This window comes from Physella acuta, unplaced genomic scaffold (assembly GCF_028476545.2).
Source record: "Physella acuta isolate Inbredline_101_S28 unplaced genomic scaffold, ASM2847654v3 ptg000890l, whole genome shotgun sequence".
Taxonomy (NCBI): Eukaryota; Metazoa; Mollusca; class Gastropoda; family Physidae; genus Physella; species Physella acuta.
The window spans coordinates 1,315,251-1,335,645 of NW_026732407.1; the positions used below are offsets into that span (position 1 = coordinate 1,315,251).

Below are 20,395 nucleotides of genomic sequence, written 5' to 3' on the forward strand. Positions count from 1 at the left end.
CATAAATGAAACAAGGAAACATGTTTGTATTTTTCAAAACATAAATCCTCCTAAAATTTAAGGAGTCACCTGTTTTTCACATTACTAGTCGCGGGCGATTTTACGTACCTAAAACCTTATTTTGAAATATTTTCTAATAATACAATCAAATTAAGTATCGGTAGGCCTTAGCTATTAATAGTATTCATTGTATTAATATTGTAACTGGGTTTAGACTAGTTTAGAGCAACTTGTTACGGATTCAAATAAATAGCCTAATAAAGAGTTGTACGCTTCTTTAAAAAAATACAATTTAACGCAAGCTTTATTTTTCTTCATGCCACCCTACATGTCCTACATCTTGTAGTCTATCAATTTTCCTTGTTTACGATTTAAAAAAGAACAACAGCGGAAGCAACTTCTCTTTTTATTTTTTACTTTTTTTTATTTTACTGATTTAATAAAAAAAATATTCTCATTTGGTTTGAAAAAAACAAAAATATGCTAGCTGGCAAGTACTATTGTTTTACCGGTTTTTTTAAACTGCTAGATCTATAACTAGTATAACATTGGTGATTACGGAGTAATTCTGATAGTTAAAATTTAAATTAGTCTAAGCCCCTAGATTGTAGTTGGCGATAAGCGTGTTGCTGAAAATGCTATTTGGTAAATCTTTTTTTTAACCCACGAACTGTCAAATTTCCAGACATCGTCACGATCCACGCGTGGCAGACGGCTCGCTCGCTCGCGCTGTTTTATCAGCGAGCTTAGCATCGCCCGCCACAGCACACAAAGTGAAACTCCATTTTTAGCGTATTTAATCCCCGCTCCAGATGAGCGTATTTTATTATAAACACAACCGAAACACACAAAAACGTTAGGAAAACACTAGGACTATAGATCTAGATTTCTATTTTTTAATGCATTCATTTACTTTACTTTTGTCAAAACTTGAGATAAATCAAAATTTGGAATATTGTGAAATTGTATTTGTATGTATGTGCACTATTGAGATCTAGAATCTAGATTGAGCTTTTTTTTTTACTCTAAAAATATGTCAGTGTCGACTGTCACTAGATCTAGAATCTGGTGTCAGCTAAGATTTTCATGGCGATGGGTAAAGTACGAAAGTCATAATTGCAAGGCCATTACGTTTAGTTTGTATTGTTAAAAGTATCTGGCTTTACTTTCTCATATAGAGAAAGTCTTGTAATCGTGCAAAAAAAAAATCGAGATTTTTACAAATCTCGACGTTTTACACCTCACTGATACGGAAAAACATAATTTTGCAATCTTGTCCGTATGTCTGTCTGTCTGTGTGTAAACACGATAACTTGAGTACCGTTACAGCTAGGTTGATGAAATTTCATATATAAGTATTTTATCAAAATCGTAGATCCTGATCAACTTTTGAGCGATTTCCGATAACCGGAAGTGGTACTTTTTCTACTTTGAATTTTTCAAAAGCCTATAACTTGAGTACTATTTCAGATAGATAAATGAAATTTCACATGTAAGTAAAAGATTTAATTCTCTACATTCTTTCAAATTTTGAGTAATTTCCGTTGACCTGAAGTACTAATTTACGCTATTTCCGATTTCTCAAAAAACGCATGTAAATTTATAAAGTACTAATAATATTGCGCACTATTATGCACATTTTGTTTTGGCGTTCGCTTGGTGCACAATTCTTTTTTCTATGAGATTCTATTCTATTGTTTTCAAAGTTTAAGTAATTAAAAATCATGTCTATATTCCAAGTTATATAAGAATATTCGAGAAAGTTTAGGGGAGATCACTCCCGGTTTATTTAAATATTGTAGGGATTAAATACAAACTTTAAAGTGTGTTCCGTTTTGATACACTGGGCAGAGTTCACTTCATTGTAAAGTTGTCTTGAAGTCTCTCATGTCTTAATTACCTGCATTCACGCCGCCCGGTAGTACCATCGAGTAACACATAAATAAGGTGTAGCTGGCTGTCACTTGGTTCCCTCCCTCAATTTAGACACAAACCTCCTATTGTACTTGAATCTGGAGACTTTTTTTTTTTGGATTTTCCATCCGATAAGCATAAATTTAAGTGCACAGTCTGCGTGATCCTTTACCTCACCCCACCAACTTTCACCCACCCCAAAGCACCTACTCATTATCTTTATTGGGGGCACATAATATAGACCCAGTTTTATTTCAATTAATAGTAGAGCCATCTGTAGAGTAATTGAGCCCAAATTGATGTAATGAAATGTGGGGGTGGGTTCAGGCCATGGTCAACATTAGTGGATTTCCCCCACCTGAACTCGACAGAAGGCGTTACCTGGGTGTTAAATTTGGGAAAACACGTCCAAGTTGTAGGGAGGGTCTAACACAGCGAAGTGAAGGGTTAGACACGGACCGATGTTTTAGAGTACCTAGCATCACATCTCCTTACTTAAAGTTAAAGCATTGACTTTTTGACCGAGTGGTTTAGAGATTTTTAAAATGTGAAACATCTCTTGTTCAGGCACACTCTCGCCTGTATCAATTGCACTATAGGAATTCCCAAACAGGCCAAAAGAGAAGGAGCCTATTAATAAAGGTGTTACCGCTGTCCCGCACCGTAATACAAGACCGGATGAGACTCTATTGTAGGGCAAGGCATACCCCCTCACACCCGACATGTACCCCAACTGTCTCCCCGCCCAGAAGTTTCACCCATTAAAAAATTTAGTTATTTGTTCCTTGGGATTCAGCCATATTCAATGTTTTTATCTTGATAAGTACAATTATTTAAAATGCTTTTCTATTTGTATTAACTTTAATTTTTAATTGAGCTTTATATATAGGCATATATATATATATATATATATATATATATATATATATATATATATATATATATATATATATATATATATATATATAGAGGGGGCATTTATGTAATTAATCATGGTGAATATCCTGGTGGTTGGTCGTTTTTCGTTACAGTTTTTCCTGAGAGTGCTCCACATAAAATGCTTGTATTAATTAGAACTACATATTTCGCAAATTTTTAAGGCATAGATCCATTTCTTTAGCATCTCGCATTAAAATAAATATGAGATTTTGCGAGATTAGCAGTTTTTTCATTTGTTGTATATAGGACCCCCCTCCTAAAAAACAAACTTAAAATACTAAATAAAAACGGAGGGTGCCGTTTCAGGGTCAGGTTTTGACTTCCGGTTTTGGTAACGAGACCAACTACTAATTAGTAATGTAAGCCTAGGCCAAAGGCTAAAAAAAAAATGAAATTTACCAAAAGCACGATACATAATTAAATAAGTAAATATAGTAATTAATAGGCCAACTCTCATTGATTTCCCAATTTGTAGTATGGGGGCTTTTATTGTCAAAACAAATATCTGTTATCCCATTGCCCGGTTGAAAGACCGATAATTTAGCTTAATTAGCCTTTATAATAACGTGAAAAAAATAGACAAATAACAAGTACCCATTTTTAAAAAAAACAATAGCCTAGCAACAGTCTCTTTCTCAATGGCAATGGTGTCATGTCTAAAAATAAATGTTCGGTGACTTTCTAATGGCTCAGATTTCACCAAAAAATTCAATTTTTCTTTCCATAGAAAGTTCAATCTAATAATGGCACTCACACTAGCTTTTACTATACGTGTCACAGTATTATGGGATGGCGTAGTCTAGTGGTAAAGAACTAGACTGCTGACCCGACTAAAAACCATAGCGGGCCTAAGAACGTGATGACGCGCTTTTGACGGAGAGCCCCCCCCCCCCCCCTTGCTCCACGCCCAACACGGCCGTGATGACGCATGTGGATAGAACTGCCTACTAATTCGGTCCAAATTTTAATTAATTCATAAAAAATTAATTAGGCAACCAATTAAGACAAATTGAATGTCACGATGCATTGTCTTCATGTCTGGACCCACGTACCAATTACGAACCGTATCTGTTAGTTAGAAGTGCCTGCAATTTCACACGGCCGTTTCGATCCAGATAGACTGACGACAGACTGACGAGGAAGCAAGTTAAATAAAAGCTTGTAAAAAATATGGTGTTTGAGTGACCCAATTGAAATAGCATGTATTTGTATTAGCAATAAAAAAAAGTCATGGAATTTCATTCTTAAAAAAGTTGTGTAAACCTTGATTCAATTTTTCCGTAGATTTTGATAATTTTAGCATTTATCCTATTTTAGATCTAGAATGTACTATAATAAAGGCAAGGTATAGTGTGACCTAGCAGTAGAGCGCTAGACTGCTAACCCTTAAGTCTCGAGGTTGAATATGGGTTCCAGTTTGTAGTGTCCTTGAGTCCACCCAGCTCTGGTGGGTACCTAACTCATGTTAGGGATAGTAAAGGCAGCTGAGCATTGTTCTGATCACACTCACTATCTCTTCATATGTGGAGGTCACAGAAACAGGTGAACTCTACATTACTTGCCTCATGGACTGTTACTGTTAGGTTCAAAAAAGGGAACTTTACTGATGGAGGCGCCTTAGTTTGACCATTGTTGTAGGCCGTAAAAAAAACAATTAAAAAAAAAACCTAAGCCTGAAAATAATTTAGAAATGCAAAATTGTAGAACTTGTGTTATAAGTATTGCAAACCCAGAGAGCTTAAAATAAATTTTTAAGTTTAATTTAAGTCTACATTTTTATTTATTTTTGTCAAGCCAAAGTTATAAATGTCTTCCAGGAACTGCGATCGATATTGTGAGAAATCCTACTTCACGAAACGCTCATAGTAATTAGTTCTCAAAACTTTGCTGATACAATTTTTTATCTTTGTAGGAATAAAATTATTTGCCAACACAAACACCAAGCTCATAATAAACACTAGGATCAAGCTGACAAGAGCCATACTGAACAATGGTAAATCTTAAGATTAAAATTTTTAAAATTATTTTTGCTAATTATATGAAATAAGCTAGTTATTTTGATTTTTTTTGGAAATTTTTAAAATTATTTTTGCTAATTTGACATTCATCATGTTTTGTTACAGCCCTCAATGATGATGTTGAAGTACTATTCTCAAATCAATATTCTAACAATATTCTTTTGACGAAACTTAGCATAGACGACCCAGAGGAGAAATTTGATGATATTCTCACAACTGGTGAAGAAATAACTTTCCATACTGTAGGAGGTACATTATATTATTTTAAACTTGAACATAATGTTTGGTACGTATATTATCTCAATTTATAATTCCAATTCTCATTTTTTTTCTACTCTAAGGAACCATCTCTCTAATAGGGTATTTCTTAGACGTGGAACATTTCGCGGACGTGAAACGTATGTAGTAGCTTGATAAAATATTTAAATTAGTTTTTCTTTAAGTATTCTGTTGTGAAATTAAATTTATTATGGATCTAACAGACATGCCTACCCCTGTCAGCCAAAAGTAGGAACAGTCATGCCTAAAAAGAGGAACATACGCGCTGCGCTACTTTACTAAGTCAAAAATAAAAATAATTGATTAAAAATTACTCTAATGACATTAGTAGGCTTCAATTTATATATAAATAGTCTCTAGGCTACATTTAAATACTGCTTAATGTCAGCTTACATTTTTTTAAAAAAAAGTTAACTAGTAACCTGAGACCCCCCCCCCCTCCCCCAATAAAAACCATACCTTTGACAAAAAACTTATTGATTTGATTATTTATGCCTTGCTATGTTCTAGGCTAGGTTCTATATAAATAACAAATGCTGAAGGCTTCATCATATGTAATAAAATATATAATATAAGTTATTTAGACAGAACGTAGTCGCCATAGTGTTCACGGGAAAAAAGACCAGGGCACCAAATCGCATCCTGCCGGGGGCCGCCCTTGCAAAATTAAATTCCCCCTCCCCCCAACACCCACCCAACCCCCCTCCCACCCCAGAAACCTTCTCGGGATTATTCATAATCTCCCTAAAGTTTTATGGCACCCGGATAAACTGTCAAACCGCAATCGTCTTTTATTTTTATAAACCGAATATAGAGAAAAAAACAAATCGCGCCACCCCTGCGAATTTGAAATCTATTTTCCCCGCAGAAACCTCCCCAGAAATTTTCTTAGCAACTTCTCAAAGTTTCATGGCGATTGTGTGATCAGTGTAAATTCACTTTTATTATTTTTATATACCACATGTAGAGAAAAATCGCACCCTCCCGAGGATTTTTGCGCAGAAACCTCCCCAGGAATATTCTCAACATCTTCCCAAAGTTTCATTGCGATAGCGTGAACAGTGTAGTAATCCATAAAAGACAGATACACAGACAGACATACATTGCTTTATATGTATAGAAGAACAAAGACCCTTGATCTACCTAGTAAAAGCCCTAGTTACTTCTTACTAAGTTCTTCATAATAGTGGTTACTAGTTAAGTAACAACTTACAAGATAGACCAGTATTCACTATTTCAGTATCTACTAGTAGATCTAGTTACAATTCTAGATCTAGTAGTAGTAGATATACTTCTAGCTTGATCTAGTATTATATGATACTTGTAAATATTGTAAGTAAACTAGGAAACAGAAACGTATGCCAAAGGGAAATAATCGCTTTTCCCTGCCTTTTTTCCAATTCACTTTATTACCTTTCTTTATTAATCTTTTTTTTTTTTTTTAAATCGGAACAGCAAAGTCGAAATGACAGAACAATTACTTTTTTAGGTGAAAAAGCGGGACGGTCCCGATTTTGGCGTGATGGTAGGCATGTCTGCTAAAATTTATAATATAAATAAAAATTTATTTCAGATGTGGCCCATTGAATGACATTTTAAAATGTTTTCTGTTTTATATTTTCAGCACCCGTTGTTCAGGTCGAGCCTTTCTTTCAGCATAATTTGGTAAAGTTGTTTTTTTAATCAGTTATTTTAATACTGACCTATGCATAATATGTTATCATAAGTTATGGCCATTATTTTGTTTCACAATTTTGAATTTAGGTTAAGTGATGGGTAGGTATTTTTAAACTTTTATTTTATTCTGGGATGTGATTACAGTTACAGAACAGAATTACATTTTGAAATTTTCATTCTTAAGAAAAATCGTAGAAAATGAACCACTAGTGATAGACAACGAGAAAAAATATAAAACAATACTTATTATTTGCCTCCATTACTCTGCATAAACCCACTGTACATAAACTCACTATACATAGTAGGGCAACCACAGGCAGACCAGACAGTAGCACACACAAAAATTCTTGGCGACTATGGGCGCATAGGACTGTTAAGGGTTAAGAATCTACATATTTCTCCCCAATTAGTAACAAGCCAGCCAATTAAATTTCAGCCTATACTGCACAAAATGGAGTAATGTAATGCCTGGCTATTTAATCAAGTATAGATGGCAGCTGGGGTTTAAATATTTAAGTTAAATTTATTATGGATAATTAATTTACTAAAACTTTTAGTAAAAGAAATATTTATAATGAATTGCTATTAAATGATAGCCAATAATTATATCATAAATTTAATAATTGCAGGTAAATAATACATTTATAAAATTCATTTTGAATTCTAATTTTTATCATTAGGAATGAAACCTGGCGGTGTCCTTCCACCCCACATGGCGTAAGTAATTTTTTTCTAGTCTGCTATAGCACAGAGATAAAAATGTGACAAACCCCCAAATGGACACATACAATCATACTGAATAATTTCAAAATTTAATTATTTACATAGTACCCATAAAACTATCACTTTATAACCATATAGAGTTAAATTATTTTATTAGTATCTTTTATATCCTCATAATTGTCCACAACTTCAGAGGCGTAGAGACCCTACTTGGCGCCCGGGGCGAACTTTCAATTTGGCCCCCCCTGCTTATATATATATATGTATACATATATACACATATATATATATGTATTCATACATACACACACATATATACATATGTATACATATATATATATATATAAAATAGAGTGTGTGTATAAGCGCGTGTGTGTGCGACAGTCCAGAAATGGTTTAATAATTAGGCGTATGATTTTCCTTCCTTAAGACTTTACTCTACGCCAATTAAATTCCCAATTTTAAGATGCGGTTACCTTTTACAAAAGATTAGTAATGTCAGAAAAAAATATGCCTGATCTGAGTTAGGGGGCATCCATTTATGACGTCCACAAAATTTTGGAATTTTAGACCTTCCCCCTCCCCTCCCGTACACAAACATCCACTTTCTACGCCCCCCCCCCCCCCCCCCCCCCCCCCCATCCACAAAAATTTAGTAGACCTGTCAAAACATGCTAAAAATTACTTAGTCATTGGGAGAAGAGTGGAAGGGGAGGGAAGAGATATTTTGTGGCGCGACTGACCGTGTGAATGTGTTACGAGTATTTTAAATTGCAATTTAATGAACGAATGATCGCCCTCAGAATTGTTGTAAGGGAGGTGTGTGAGTGGCAGTTTAGATATAATTTATCCGTCTGTAAGGGGTCATCCATTTATGACGCCCACAATTTCGGATTTTAGACCTTCCCCCCCCCCCCCCCCCCCCCCCCCCCCCCCCACCCACATGCGTTCACTTCTTTGGATGTAATAATAAAGATTAGCATTTATAAGATTAATAAGTCGCAAGGCCTCTTTGGGCTCATACCCGTATTTCAGTTTGCTTCAGCCGGTCGCTTACAAAAGAGGTACTATTTTTATTTAGGAGTCGTCCATAAATGACGTCACACTCAGTCGGGAGGAGGGTTTTAGAAAGTGACGACACGCTCTTGCAATATTGTTAGGGTAGTTATAAATACCGTGTTTTATTTACAGGTTTTATGTAAATGTAATCACTTCGATGTTAAATGTAACTTGTGGACGTCCCCATGGACCCAAACATCCCGTCCACACGCGTCTACAAAAGCCTTTTTTTTTTTACTCCCTCCCCCTCCATGTGGACGTCATAAATGGATGACCCCTTTAATTTTAATCCACCTTCATTAAACTGTTTTTCAAATCTTCGTAAATGCTGACGATTAAAGCTCGACTACCCCGCCCCTCCTTGTAACTACGGTCACTTGTCTGAACTCACCATGACCTTAAGTGCGTAGTTGGTACTGCTTGGTTAAGAGGGTAGGGAATAAGTCACTTCACAGTTCATGCTATGACGTATTAAACAGGCATACTGAAGACTACCATGACCTCACAGTGACCCCTTCACCGTGTCTTGGGGGGGGGGGGGGGGGGGGAAGGATACCGGCAATTTTTTTATTGGTTTATTGTGGTTACAGCCTGCAGAATTTTTTTGTTTTTGCTCCAAATTTTTCTTTACTAGTAGCCTATATTAGTATATTAGGCTACTCACCAAGAGCAGACCTAAATTAATACATTACATTATTATTCCTTAAATTTCTTAACTCTCACTATTATGCACTACCATTTTAATAATGGTTTTATTGAAAACATAAGCAATTAGATCATGTTGGAAGCAAAATAGTTGCATCATTTTAATCAATTATTTTATTATTAAAATTTTAGGTGGAGTAGGCAAACTTAGAAAAGTGATTTTCTGTCAATTTAGCTAGAGAAAGTTCAATATAAATATAGCTCAATTGCCTAAAATAAATGTCAATTTAATAAAGTAATTATAATGAGAGTACAAATGTTGCATCATTTTATAAATTATTCGCTAACACATTATCTGTATAAAGTCTGGAATTTTTTCAAAAATGTCTAGAATTTCATTTTCAAAAAGTAGTACGAACCCTGGTATAACATCCCCCACAATTCCGTCCCGGTCGAGCTCCTTTGGAGTCATTGATAGATCAACACTATTCAAAAAGTCTTTGGGAACAATTGACCTCGAATTCGGTAGGCTAAATAGGAATGTAGCCTCTGTGCTTTGAGACACTGTAGCATATTTGGCTGTAGAGCTAGCCTAGTAGAGATTACCAGGCTGCATCACACACAATGAGGCTAATAGACTGTCAAACGTCTCAATACCCTACGGCTTACTTAAATGTCGAGACAAGCTACTTCAGAGGCACATTCGTTGCGGCATTATTTGACAACCCAGTTGCAGACTTGATTGTGGGTAATGTGGGGGGCTCTGGATCATTTGAAGGCAATGCAGTGACAAGATCCATGGCTAATAAGGAAAGTATGGTACCCGTCATACGGGGCAACACGATTGTCGTCACAGAGCTCCATCATATAGAATCATATCCATCATATATTATTTTTGTCTATAGGTTAACCACTATTAACATGAATTTATTAAAAACCCAGAAATGAGTGAATATTTTCTGACGGAAGGACTGACACACTACAAGCCGGCTTATATTTTTCAGCCAGGGGCCCTGCTCAAACTAAATCCGCCCCTGATGGCCCGTTCCAAAAAAAAGGATAATTTATTTTGCCGTTTAGGTCTGAGGATCAGAACTTAATCTCCCACACTGATATATACAATATATCAGAACAGTCACACATCAGTCAAGAATAATGCCCAATAAAGTGGAATTAGCTGTCTTTATACACTGAGATAAAAGGTCGGGGTGTTTATCATATTTATATGGTCAATTAAATACAATAAAAAAATTCCTAGTAAATATGGTTTTAAAAAGGCAGTGGTAAATAAATACAAATGTCCTTACATAAGTACAATCATTCACTGGCCTACACTTACTAAAATAAAAATTGTATTCAATATGCATCTAAAGTCTGTTTGACAAACATGCTTTCATAAAAATGTATTTAAAAAACTGATATAATAAGAATATAAAAGATGTAAAACTGGGTTAGGCACAGAATTAAAGAAAATAAAAATTATTTTCTCTAAATGCAAGTACAGTATAGTCTGTGTTGGGGACTTAACTTCGAGAAACAAAACATGTTAGAGAAATCAATATATGTATTCTGATGTTAAGTTTTAGGCTAACATTTTTTGTTTTAAATTTCATCTTCATTCTATTTATTTTATTATTTACATAATGCTTTTGTTCAACTCAGAAAAGTTAAAGTAGAAGATGTCCTTGATAATGCTTTACAGTATTTCATCATTGAGAAAAATTATGGCACATTTAGTCAAAAATTTTTAAGGAGACATTTTTAATGACTGGATATAGAATGGGGAAGATCTTGTAACAATTGACTAGACAGGCTCATCAAGCAACAACCAGTTGATTTCTTGGTTATATTATAGAGATGAGCTATTAAGTTCTGTTCAAGAACACATACTGAGTTAAAGAAATTATGGATTGTAATTAACTAACCACTTATTGACGTAATTTTGATCACTCCAGTAATCACATGGCACAAATTAAAAGTTGAAACATTTATCACATGAAGTAAAAATGTGAAACATTAAAAATATGAATATGACTCATTAGGGAAAAGTGTAAGTCAGCATCAAACAAACAACAGAGACTGCAACAAAATAATCAACAGTTAATTCAATGTTACAAGATTGCCTGAGTTTTTTGTTTGAAGTGAATTGAAAGGTTATGAGCTAAAGTTACTTAGGAGTCTTACTCCTGGCTGGTGGCTTAAAGAGTTCACCATCTTTGTAAAACTTTACCACTAAACAAGAAATGTCAACAACAAAGGAAACAAATGAGATCTTTCATTAGCTATGTAATCAGCTAAGCTATGTCATCACTTGAGGGTGGAATCACAAAAAGGCCCAAAATTCTGGGCTATGTGCTGCGGGACTGGAAAAAGGTTTGGTCAAAAAAGAAAATATATTGCTCTTTCATAACAAAGAGTTGCATACATTAACAATGAGCAAATAACAGTATGTGCATACCAAAACATAATATACAAACTCACAAGGAAAAAAACATTTAACACTAACAATTATTAACACTAAAGAAATGTGGTTAATAACTTAATACTGCCCACACGAAACTTTATAGAATGGATTATTATTTTTACAATTTGTTTTGAGGATGAGATTCAATTACATACAGAGATTAATGTAAACAAATAATAAAAAAAACTATTTGAGAACTAAATTATGCTAGATCTGTGCACATCTTTCTTGGGTGATTTTGATCTTTCTGCTGGTTTGATTCCAGAGGTGCCAGACAGAGATGACTGGGAGCTTGATTTTTGTTTTGTTTCTAAATTCAATTTTTTGTTTTGCACAAGCTGCTTGGCACTTCCTGTAAGCCTTTTAGCTGCATCCTCATCCTGTTTTTCTCTGGGATCATACATCTTTTGTAAATGTTCCCGGGATGGTGTTCTTGCATTCCTCAAATTTTCTCTTGATGGTGTTTTAGACACCCTCAGATTTTCATGAGATCCTTTAGTTAAAACATAGCGCGACAAGTTCCCATGAGACCCTCCAAGATTTTCATGGGAACTTTTCAAGTTCTTTATATTTTCTCTGGATCTTTTTGCCAGTTTGTGATCAGATCCAGCAAATTCTTGACTGATGTGTGACTGTTCTGATATTGTTCTAATCCTCTTAGGTGGGTGGTCAATGTCTACCATACTTAAATGTGCTGCGTCCACACCATCCTCTTCATCAATAGCCCGATCTTTTGGTTTGTAGGGGAAAGATAAATTTCTACCCAAGCAGAGCTGCACAAATAAAAGATTTAAAATTTTGATAACCATAGAAAAATGCAGCAGAATAAAATACTAAATAGATTACAGTGGGATGATTCAGTCATATAACAGAACACATGGCTTTTAGCCAAACAGTCTTGAATTTGGCTCCTGGACCCAAGTCAGAAGGAGCTCTACCTAGCTTTAATGGTTACCTGACTCTTGCTAGCAAAAGTTACCATTGCACTTTATTTTTACATACCACAAGGTCCAGAAATAGGTGAACTCTACTCTATCTACCCCATTTACAATCAGGTAACTTTATTTTTTAGGTTATCTTTAATTAAGTTATTATTTATTTATAAGTTCAGGCCTGATGAGATTTTGATTTATTCCAGAGTCAAAGTACCTTTGGGAAAAACAGACTCCAAATGTAAATCAAGACACAGAACCAACTTGACCCAATTTTGATCCATACTGCTGCCCAGTTGCGTCCAAAGTTGTTGAGGTCAGAATCAGAAGGTCTTGAATAAAGTTAAACAAAATAAATACATCAGTTTTGTTAACTCTTTACTTTTCACATTCCACCTTAACTTTCTTTTAATTTTTTCCATCAATTATGCCAGAAAACAATTTATATCTTCCTCCTATTTATTTAGAACCTACAAAATATATGAATAAATTCATTGTAATTGAAGGTTCTACACCCTAATTTAAACTATAACTAATGTTTATTTACTGAAAAAAGAAAATTTTAAACAAGTAAAAAAAAAAAGTGTCTAAACTTTCTAAGAAAGAAAACTGCAAGAAGTAAATACAACTAAAAACTGTAACTAGCAATATACTGAAATAGATATATGATTAAAGCTTGGATGAGACTTATCACTAATGTAGGGCTAAATAGAGAAAATATTATCCAATATTGAGAGCATTGTTACCATAAAGTATAAAGCATGCTGGTGAAACAAAAACTGGAATCACCAGAGTGAACTGAAAACCTTTTTTTTTTCTACAAAATTTCTGCAACAAAAAATAGATTTTGTTTACCTGCACCAGTTTATGAGTTGCATCATAATGTGTAGAGTTGTCAGATAAAAGAAAAAAATTCCAGTTACAAAAATAGATTTTATTTACCTGTACCAGTTAGTGAGTTGCATCATGATGTGTAGAGCTGCCAGGCAAAAGACTAAATGAAAGAAGGAGTAGGAGTACACAACACCATTTGCCTCATTCTGAATGACCTTCTGACCACCTAGTAAAGATGGGTTGTCTCCTGAAAAAAACAAAATTATTTTTAAATGAACTAACATTCAAGACAATTTATGTAATGAAATTACAATAAATCAAATTTATTAAAAAATTATAAACAAACTATAGTAATACATAAATAAAAAATTCAAACTTTTAATAAAGGTCTACTCACTCTTGGTAATCAAACAACAAAAGCATGATTTCCCTTCCTGAAAATAATTAATGAATCAATTTATATTAAATTCAAATTTGGTTAAAAAAAGATTGTGCACATATTACAAAACAAAAATAGTGGTGTCAACTGATCATTCAACCATTCTAAATTGCAGAAATATAGCAACATAAAATAAATATAACAACGTAGCAAAATAAATATAACATAACAAAATAAATATAACAACATAAAATAATTAACAACCCTAATCCCTACTGTGTTATATAATTTGTGTATTATCCCTTATTGTTTATGAAGGGATAATGAAGACAGTTCTAGACAGAAACTTACAGTTCTAACTCCTAGTTTATGAGCATCATGGGATGTTCTAAGACTGAAAAAAAAATAATTATATAATAATTCAGATAGAATCTCATGACTTTCTAAGTCTGCTTGAAGATTAAGTGAATTTGAACCTGCAAATCAGCTTGATAAGTTTTATGACTTCTTACAACAGTAAGTAACCTTTGAAACTTTAAATCTGCTTTTTTAAATTTTTATTTATCAAGAGTGAAGGCCAACTATTTCATTAAAAATCCTCAATAGTCTCCTTTTTTTTTTCAATTTTAAAAATACATTTAAATTAAATACATTTTTAATTTTTTGAAATGCATTCTGTTATTTTGAAAACTGAAAATATGCTACCTTCCATACACAGCCATTATAAACATGAATACAAGTCCTGCATAGCCAGCTATTCTGTCACTTCCAGGAAATGCTGGGTCAGGACGACATTTAGCTGTCACATTTGCTGGCAGGACAAACTTCATGCTGAGGGTGGTTGTGGGAATGTTGCTGGGAGTTGGTTTAGCATCCTCAGACATAAAGGAAAAAGTTTTCTCTCTCAATGTATCCAAGAGGCTCTTTACTGTGAAACAAATTAAATTTGGAGTATTAAATCTGACAAAAAAGTTATTCAATATCTGAAATGTATAAAATTGTTCTTACTTTCTTCTTCTGGTTCACTGGTCATGCCTGACCAGGTCAGGTAAACAACATAAACACAGATGACAGAAGCCTGCAGTAATCCTGCATTTGGGTTCCCTGGCAAAGAAATTGTTATAAATGTAAGCGTAGAGAAAAAAAATGCTTTTTATTAAATTTATATAAAAAGCTATATAAAATTTATAAAATATTCTCTGTTATAAACAGAATGTTTAAAATGATATATTACCTATTTTTTTGGTGAGTTTAAACTTTAAAAGTACAATCAACTCACGTTTGTTGGTGCAGGGTAAGATGGTCAAGAAGGTGAGTAGACAGCAGAGCCCTGTGTTGAGGCCCAGGAACAGGTGGTTGTTTGTGCAACCCTCTCTACCAAAGAGAATAAACAAAAACACCATCCCCGTGATTGCCGCGGCAAACAGCACCAGTGCTACTACAACTGTGCCTGGAAGTTGGATACAATAAGATTAATGGAACCAGAGTGTCTAAATTCTACAGTTAAAACATGACAGATTGAAGATAATGTTAAATTAATTTTATTTTAACAGGATGTATATTTGGCTCCATAGTCTAATAGACCATTGGATGATTGCACATTTGGAAATCCAAATATAAAGCCTGGGCGCTAAAATGAGAAGAGCCAGAGGTCACTCATGCATCAGACCCCCTCTCTCCACACAGCTGGTGGACCCAAGGGACAGGACATTACCTTTACAACTTGGGATCACCCTAAAAGAAACCAGAACTGATAAACCTAAGGGGCTCAACTTCAGTTTGGTTTTGATATTTTTTCTCCTAGATGGAACCCATAGTTTACCAGAGAAGCCATTGGGAAAGTTATAGGCCATCAGATAATCTAGTTCAATCTTCACAAAATGATAACAACTAAAAACATGACCATCCTAGCAAGTAATTAACATTATCTATTATTTATCCATAGATTCAAGTAGGCCTACATCAATAACAATTTCATAGTTTAAAAGACTCACCAATAATACCACATGTATTTGTCCTTCCTCTAGTGCGCCCAACCCTAAAACAGTGTATCATAAATGTATTTGTACAAATTGTAGAAAAGCATTTTTTAATTAATGTAAAATTATGTTTTATCCATCTAAGAGTAAGACAAATGTACAGGACTATTCAGTGGCATATGCACAAAAAATGGTGGGTCAGAAATTATGTTCCTAACAGACCTGCAAAAGTCAGCTATCTTATGTTAATCTACAGCTATTGGTGGCTGGTTGCTTATGTAACTTTCATTTTCAAAGTTGTTAACATGAATCTCCCCCCCCCCCCCCCCCCCCACCCCCTTACCAATAATAAAAACTCCACATACACCACTACGACCAATGTAAAATTTACCATGAAGCATTCCATGAATGAGTAAAGTCCACCAGCATAATCAGCTGTAGAACAATGAAGAGAGCGCCACCTACCAAACCTACATACATCCAGTCTGAAACGGTTGAACAAAAATTGGAACCTAAATGTTTGAAACATGTTATAATTAAATTATATCATGATCTTAAATATTGTTTGAAGTGGAAGTGGGCACTTGAACTAATACTTTTAGTTAACAAAATCTTGTCGGTAGCTATTTAAACATTTTTAAGAAAGATTTACTTTTAAAGTAAAAATATTAAGCGCACATGAAGGGAATTAGAAGCCCACATAAATATATACTAAACTCTGAAGGAAATCAAAAGCCCACACTTACATATACTAAACTGTAGGAAATCAAAGGCCCACACTTACATATACTAAACTGTAGGAAATCAAAAGCCCACACTTACATATACTAAACTATAGGAAATCAAAAGCCCACACTTACATATACTAAACTCTGATGGGACATAAAATGCTCCTGCACACAAGCCACACAGGACTAGAAACTTGAATAACCAATAACTGAAAAAAATCAAGAGCAGTTTATTTAAATTTAGAATTTACGCTTACATTTCAGTTATTTTTTACAATGTGATACATTTTCAAATATTAGTATCTTGAAGGCAATAGTAGAAATAATTTTTTTAATTGTTTCACTAGAATATAATGTACAAAGAACATTTCCAAATTGATTTTTTTAAAATTATAATTTAAAGTTTCAAACAAAAGTGAATAAGTTGAAATAAGTGAAATGTTAAATTGATGATGCACTAAGAAAAAAACTCTTCAGTAAGGAGAGATTGATTTCTTAATTCTTGTCAATCTAATAAGTGATTTATATTATTGATAATTAATCCAATAAAAATTAAAGAAAAATGTATTTTAAAACATAAACGATGAATAAAAATTAATATTTGTTAGACATTTTTTAATTAGAAACTAAAGGAACCAGAATAAAATCAAAACCACAACACTAGAAAATAAACCACCTTCATGTGGAACCATTTCTTTCAAAGTGTTCCTTGACACTATTCTGTAAAATTTCTATCAAATATTTATAACATTACTGACATATATTAAAAGATTAAATTTTAAAAACTAAAAGTTACCTTTATTGTGATGTAATAAAGAAATTCCCTATGTGAGTAAGTAATGATAACAAGAGTTGTGGAAAAATTACCCATTCTGAATACTGGCTCTCCAATGATTGCTTGATGGCACAAAAACAGTCAAGACCATGAGCAGGAAAAAAAAGGTTGTGACAGCGAGTCCAAGTCTGTACACAGCTTTATAACCAACCAGCTGAGCACATCCTCCGTCGTCTTTAGCTCTCACACATAAACTGGAGATGGAATCTGAGATCTTCACAACCTGCAGATTAACAACACAATGGCAAATTATTATTTTGAGTATGATCATTTAAAGATCCTTAAAAAATAATATCTAGTATATCGGTATATGTAAAGTATTTGTAAAATCAAAATTGAAAACTTTAAAAAAAAATTAATACATTTTTTAATGAAAAGAAATTGGAATTTAAAGCTCTTTCTACTTCAGAATCCATGTGGGCTTTTGCCCTTTGATCATATTGATAAAATGTAAACAACTCACATGCTCCTCTATAAGCTTTTGCCCTTTGATCATATTGATAAAATGTAAACAACTCACATGCTCCTCTATAAGCTTTTGCCCTTTGATCATATTGATAAAATGTAAACAACTCACATGCTCCTCTATAAGCTTTTGCCCTTTGATCATATTGATAAAATGTAAACAACTCACATGCTCCTCTATAAACTTTTGCCCTGTGATAAAATGTAAACAACTCACATGCTCCTCTATAAGCTTTTGCCCTTTGATCATATTGATGTAAACAACTCACATGCTCCTCTATAAGCTTTTGCCCTTTGATCATATTGATAAAATGTAAACAACTCACATGCTCCTCTATAAGCTTTTGCAAATCTGCAGCTTGCATCACACACTGTATCAGAAAGATGAAGGTCAGTAGTAGCGAATACATCAGGCGAGTTCCAGTGGACTCGTTGATTGTTGGTAAACAGCCACAACACAGTGCACATGACGCAGGCCCACAACAGCAGGCAAGCTAGCAAACAAAATAAAGAGAGAAATCACTTATTTCTTTCTAGTTTTAACCAATGCTCATCTGGTAATGATATAATTTATCAGAATAAAAATATTTCATTTTCACAAACATCTTGTTGGCTACCTAAATGCATAGCAAGAACATCTAATCTTGTTTTTTTTAATGCTATGTTCTCCTTTATTGAATCTGTCGACGGGTCCACTAGATTTGAGCTGTATTATCTTCAAGAAATTTCTTTACTTATTAAATTTATACAACAAAATGCCATGTTTTCAGTAAAAGCAACCTTGCTTGCTTGCAAACATTTTTTTTAAAAAGATTGACAAAAAAAAAACTAATATGGGGGAGGAAAGGGGGAGGGGGTTGCTAATGGGGAAGGGAGTTAAAAATTGGCAAAAAAGATGAAGTCATTAATGGACAAGTGCTCATCATATTTCCTGTATTTGTAACTCAATTCATTTCAAGTGTTACATAACATCTATGATTGTGCCACTTAAATTTTGCTCTCTATCAGTTACAGCCAGTTACAGGCCAACAGTTACATTGTTCTACTATAATCCTGTATTAATTAGTAGCTAGTAATTAAACACCACATAACTAGTTGTCCAAATGAAAAACAAAAAAAAGGGGCATAATCCCTATGACATAATAAAATGGACTTAAAACTATTGAGATTTACATAAGAGAGACAACAAAGCTCCTACTCTACATGTGGAACATAAACATATCAAACAAAAATATTTGTGTGAAGTGCAGCATGACAAAAAAAAGTAGTAGAAAACTTGAAGAGAAAATTTAAGTTCAGTATGATTGAGATGTTGCCATTCTTATGTCTAGAAATGTGTTGAATTTATAAAGTTGTAACAGTGTTTTAATAAAATCTATAAAATCATTCATTAAAATTAGATTGTTCATATTATTGTTTAGAGTTTATATTAAACTCTATGCAAAAACCTGCAACCAGGCAAAAAAAAAAAAACATGGCGATTGAAAAAAAATCTCCTCCGAGGCCAAATGCAGATTTTTGAAAAGTTATTTCCTTAGCAGCCTTCTGTATGGCAGTGAATGAGGATGCTGGAAATAACAACTCCCACCAGCATGTCACTGGACTTCTTCCAAACAAAGTAAGTGCTTGCAAAGGATAAAAGGCATCCATTGGCTTAACACAGTCTCCAATGATAGACTACTAGGTGAGATGGAAATGGAAGCAATTTCCGAAATAATTGAAAAAAGAAGATGGCGATGGATGGGGCATGTCCTAAGAATTAATCCATATGATATCACAGGAATGGTGCTAAAAACTGGATGCCTCAAGAAAAAAAGAAAGCAGGGAATGCTAAGGGAGACGTGGAGATGGTGACAAAAGTGAAGGGAGCTGTGTGTCTTGGTTGCAAATAGGAGTCAAAAAGGAAATGATTAATATGAAAAAGCTACAGGGGGGGGGGGGGGGGGCTCAATCTGCAAGGTATTCAAAGAGTAAGTGTACTGACCACTTTCTACATACTGGTCAGCACATCTTACAAGATATCTTAGTCTTGTTGATAACATAATAATATACAGTGGGCCTATATATATAGTATATACTTAAATATACTAGATCTAGAGTAAACTGCCTAACTATGTAATAAATTGTAACATGAAGTAAGTTGTTTAAAATTTAGAACTTTAAAAAAAAAAGATTCTTCTTTGTTTGGCAAGTTTTTATTTTTATTGTATGATTTTTATTTAGTTAGTCTACCTGAGATGTACAACAGCCCATGTTGTGAAAAGGAGAGTCGCAAACTTCCAGAAATCAATAACGTCTCATTTTATTAATACCATTTTGTGACTGCATTACCACTATCAATCAGTCTAGATTTGGCAAAAAGACAAAATCAGCTGTTATTGTTATTATTGCCCATTCGAAATCCGGAAGTAAAGTCTAATCACTCGAGAGTTGAGGGCATAGAGATAGAGAAAGTATTTCATTCAAATTTTTTATAATACTACTGAAGATTCGTTTGAAATATTTATGTTTAAGGCATGCAATAT

The 20,395-nt window shown here is 33.8% G+C and overlaps 2 protein-coding genes across 2 annotated transcripts; one reads left to right on the top strand and one right to left on the bottom strand.

Annotated features, from left to right (window-relative positions):
• The first annotated feature begins 536 nt into the window (after positions 1 to 536).
• On the top strand, positions 537 to 13,007 carry LOC131952735 (uncharacterized). Its single transcript, XM_059315547.1, has 7 exons — positions 537 to 645; positions 4,766 to 4,846; positions 4,977 to 5,120; positions 5,213 to 5,269; positions 6,775 to 6,815; positions 7,508 to 7,544; positions 12,857 to 13,007. The coding sequence occupies exons 1-6, from the start codon at positions 636 to 638 to the stop codon at positions 7,511 to 7,513; spliced, it is 339 nt and encodes a 112-aa protein (XP_059171530.1). The 5' UTR covers positions 537 to 635; the 3' UTR covers positions 7,514 to 7,544; positions 12,857 to 13,007.
• Positions 10,238 to 20,277, bottom strand: LOC131952734 (putative serine incorporator). Its single transcript, XM_059315546.1, has 14 exons — positions 20,103 to 20,277; positions 18,197 to 18,364; positions 17,438 to 17,628; positions 16,703 to 16,779; positions 16,234 to 16,327; positions 15,858 to 15,901; positions 15,143 to 15,313; positions 14,872 to 14,967; positions 14,569 to 14,791; positions 14,215 to 14,257; positions 13,882 to 13,918; positions 13,593 to 13,731; positions 12,868 to 12,982; positions 10,238 to 12,491 (listed from the first exon to the last, which is right to left on the bottom strand). The coding sequence occupies exons 1-14, from the start codon at positions 20,121 to 20,123 to the stop codon at positions 11,916 to 11,918; spliced, it is 1,995 nt and encodes a 664-aa protein (XP_059171529.1). The 5' UTR covers positions 20,124 to 20,277; the 3' UTR covers positions 10,238 to 11,915.
• Between the last annotated feature and the right edge of the window lie 118 nt (positions 20,278 to 20,395).

What these genes read in the sequence shown, in the direction of transcription:
- LOC131952735 (XM_059315547.1), top strand. An exon ending in AAGAGCCATACTGAACAATG is followed by an intron (nt 4,847 to 4,976) that starts GTAAATCTTAAG and finishes GTTTTGTTACAG; the next exon opens with CCCTCAATGATGATGTTGAA. An exon ending in AACTTTCCATACTGTAGGAG is followed by an intron (nt 5,121 to 5,212) that starts GTACATTATATT and finishes TTCTACTCTAAG; the next exon opens with GAACCATCTCTCTAATAGGG.
- LOC131952734 (XM_059315546.1), bottom strand. Translation starts at nt 20,123, where the DNA reads ATGGGCTGTTGTACATCTCAG. An exon ending in CTTACCCTGCACCAACAAAC is followed by an intron (nt 14,968 to 15,142) that starts GTGAGTTGATTG and finishes TTTCTTTGCCAG; the next exon opens with GGAACCCAAATGCAGGATTA. An exon ending in CAACTCACTAACTGGTACAG is followed by an intron (nt 12,983 to 13,592) that starts GTAAATAAAATC and finishes ACTTTATTCAAG; the next exon opens with ACCTTCTGATTCTGACCTCA.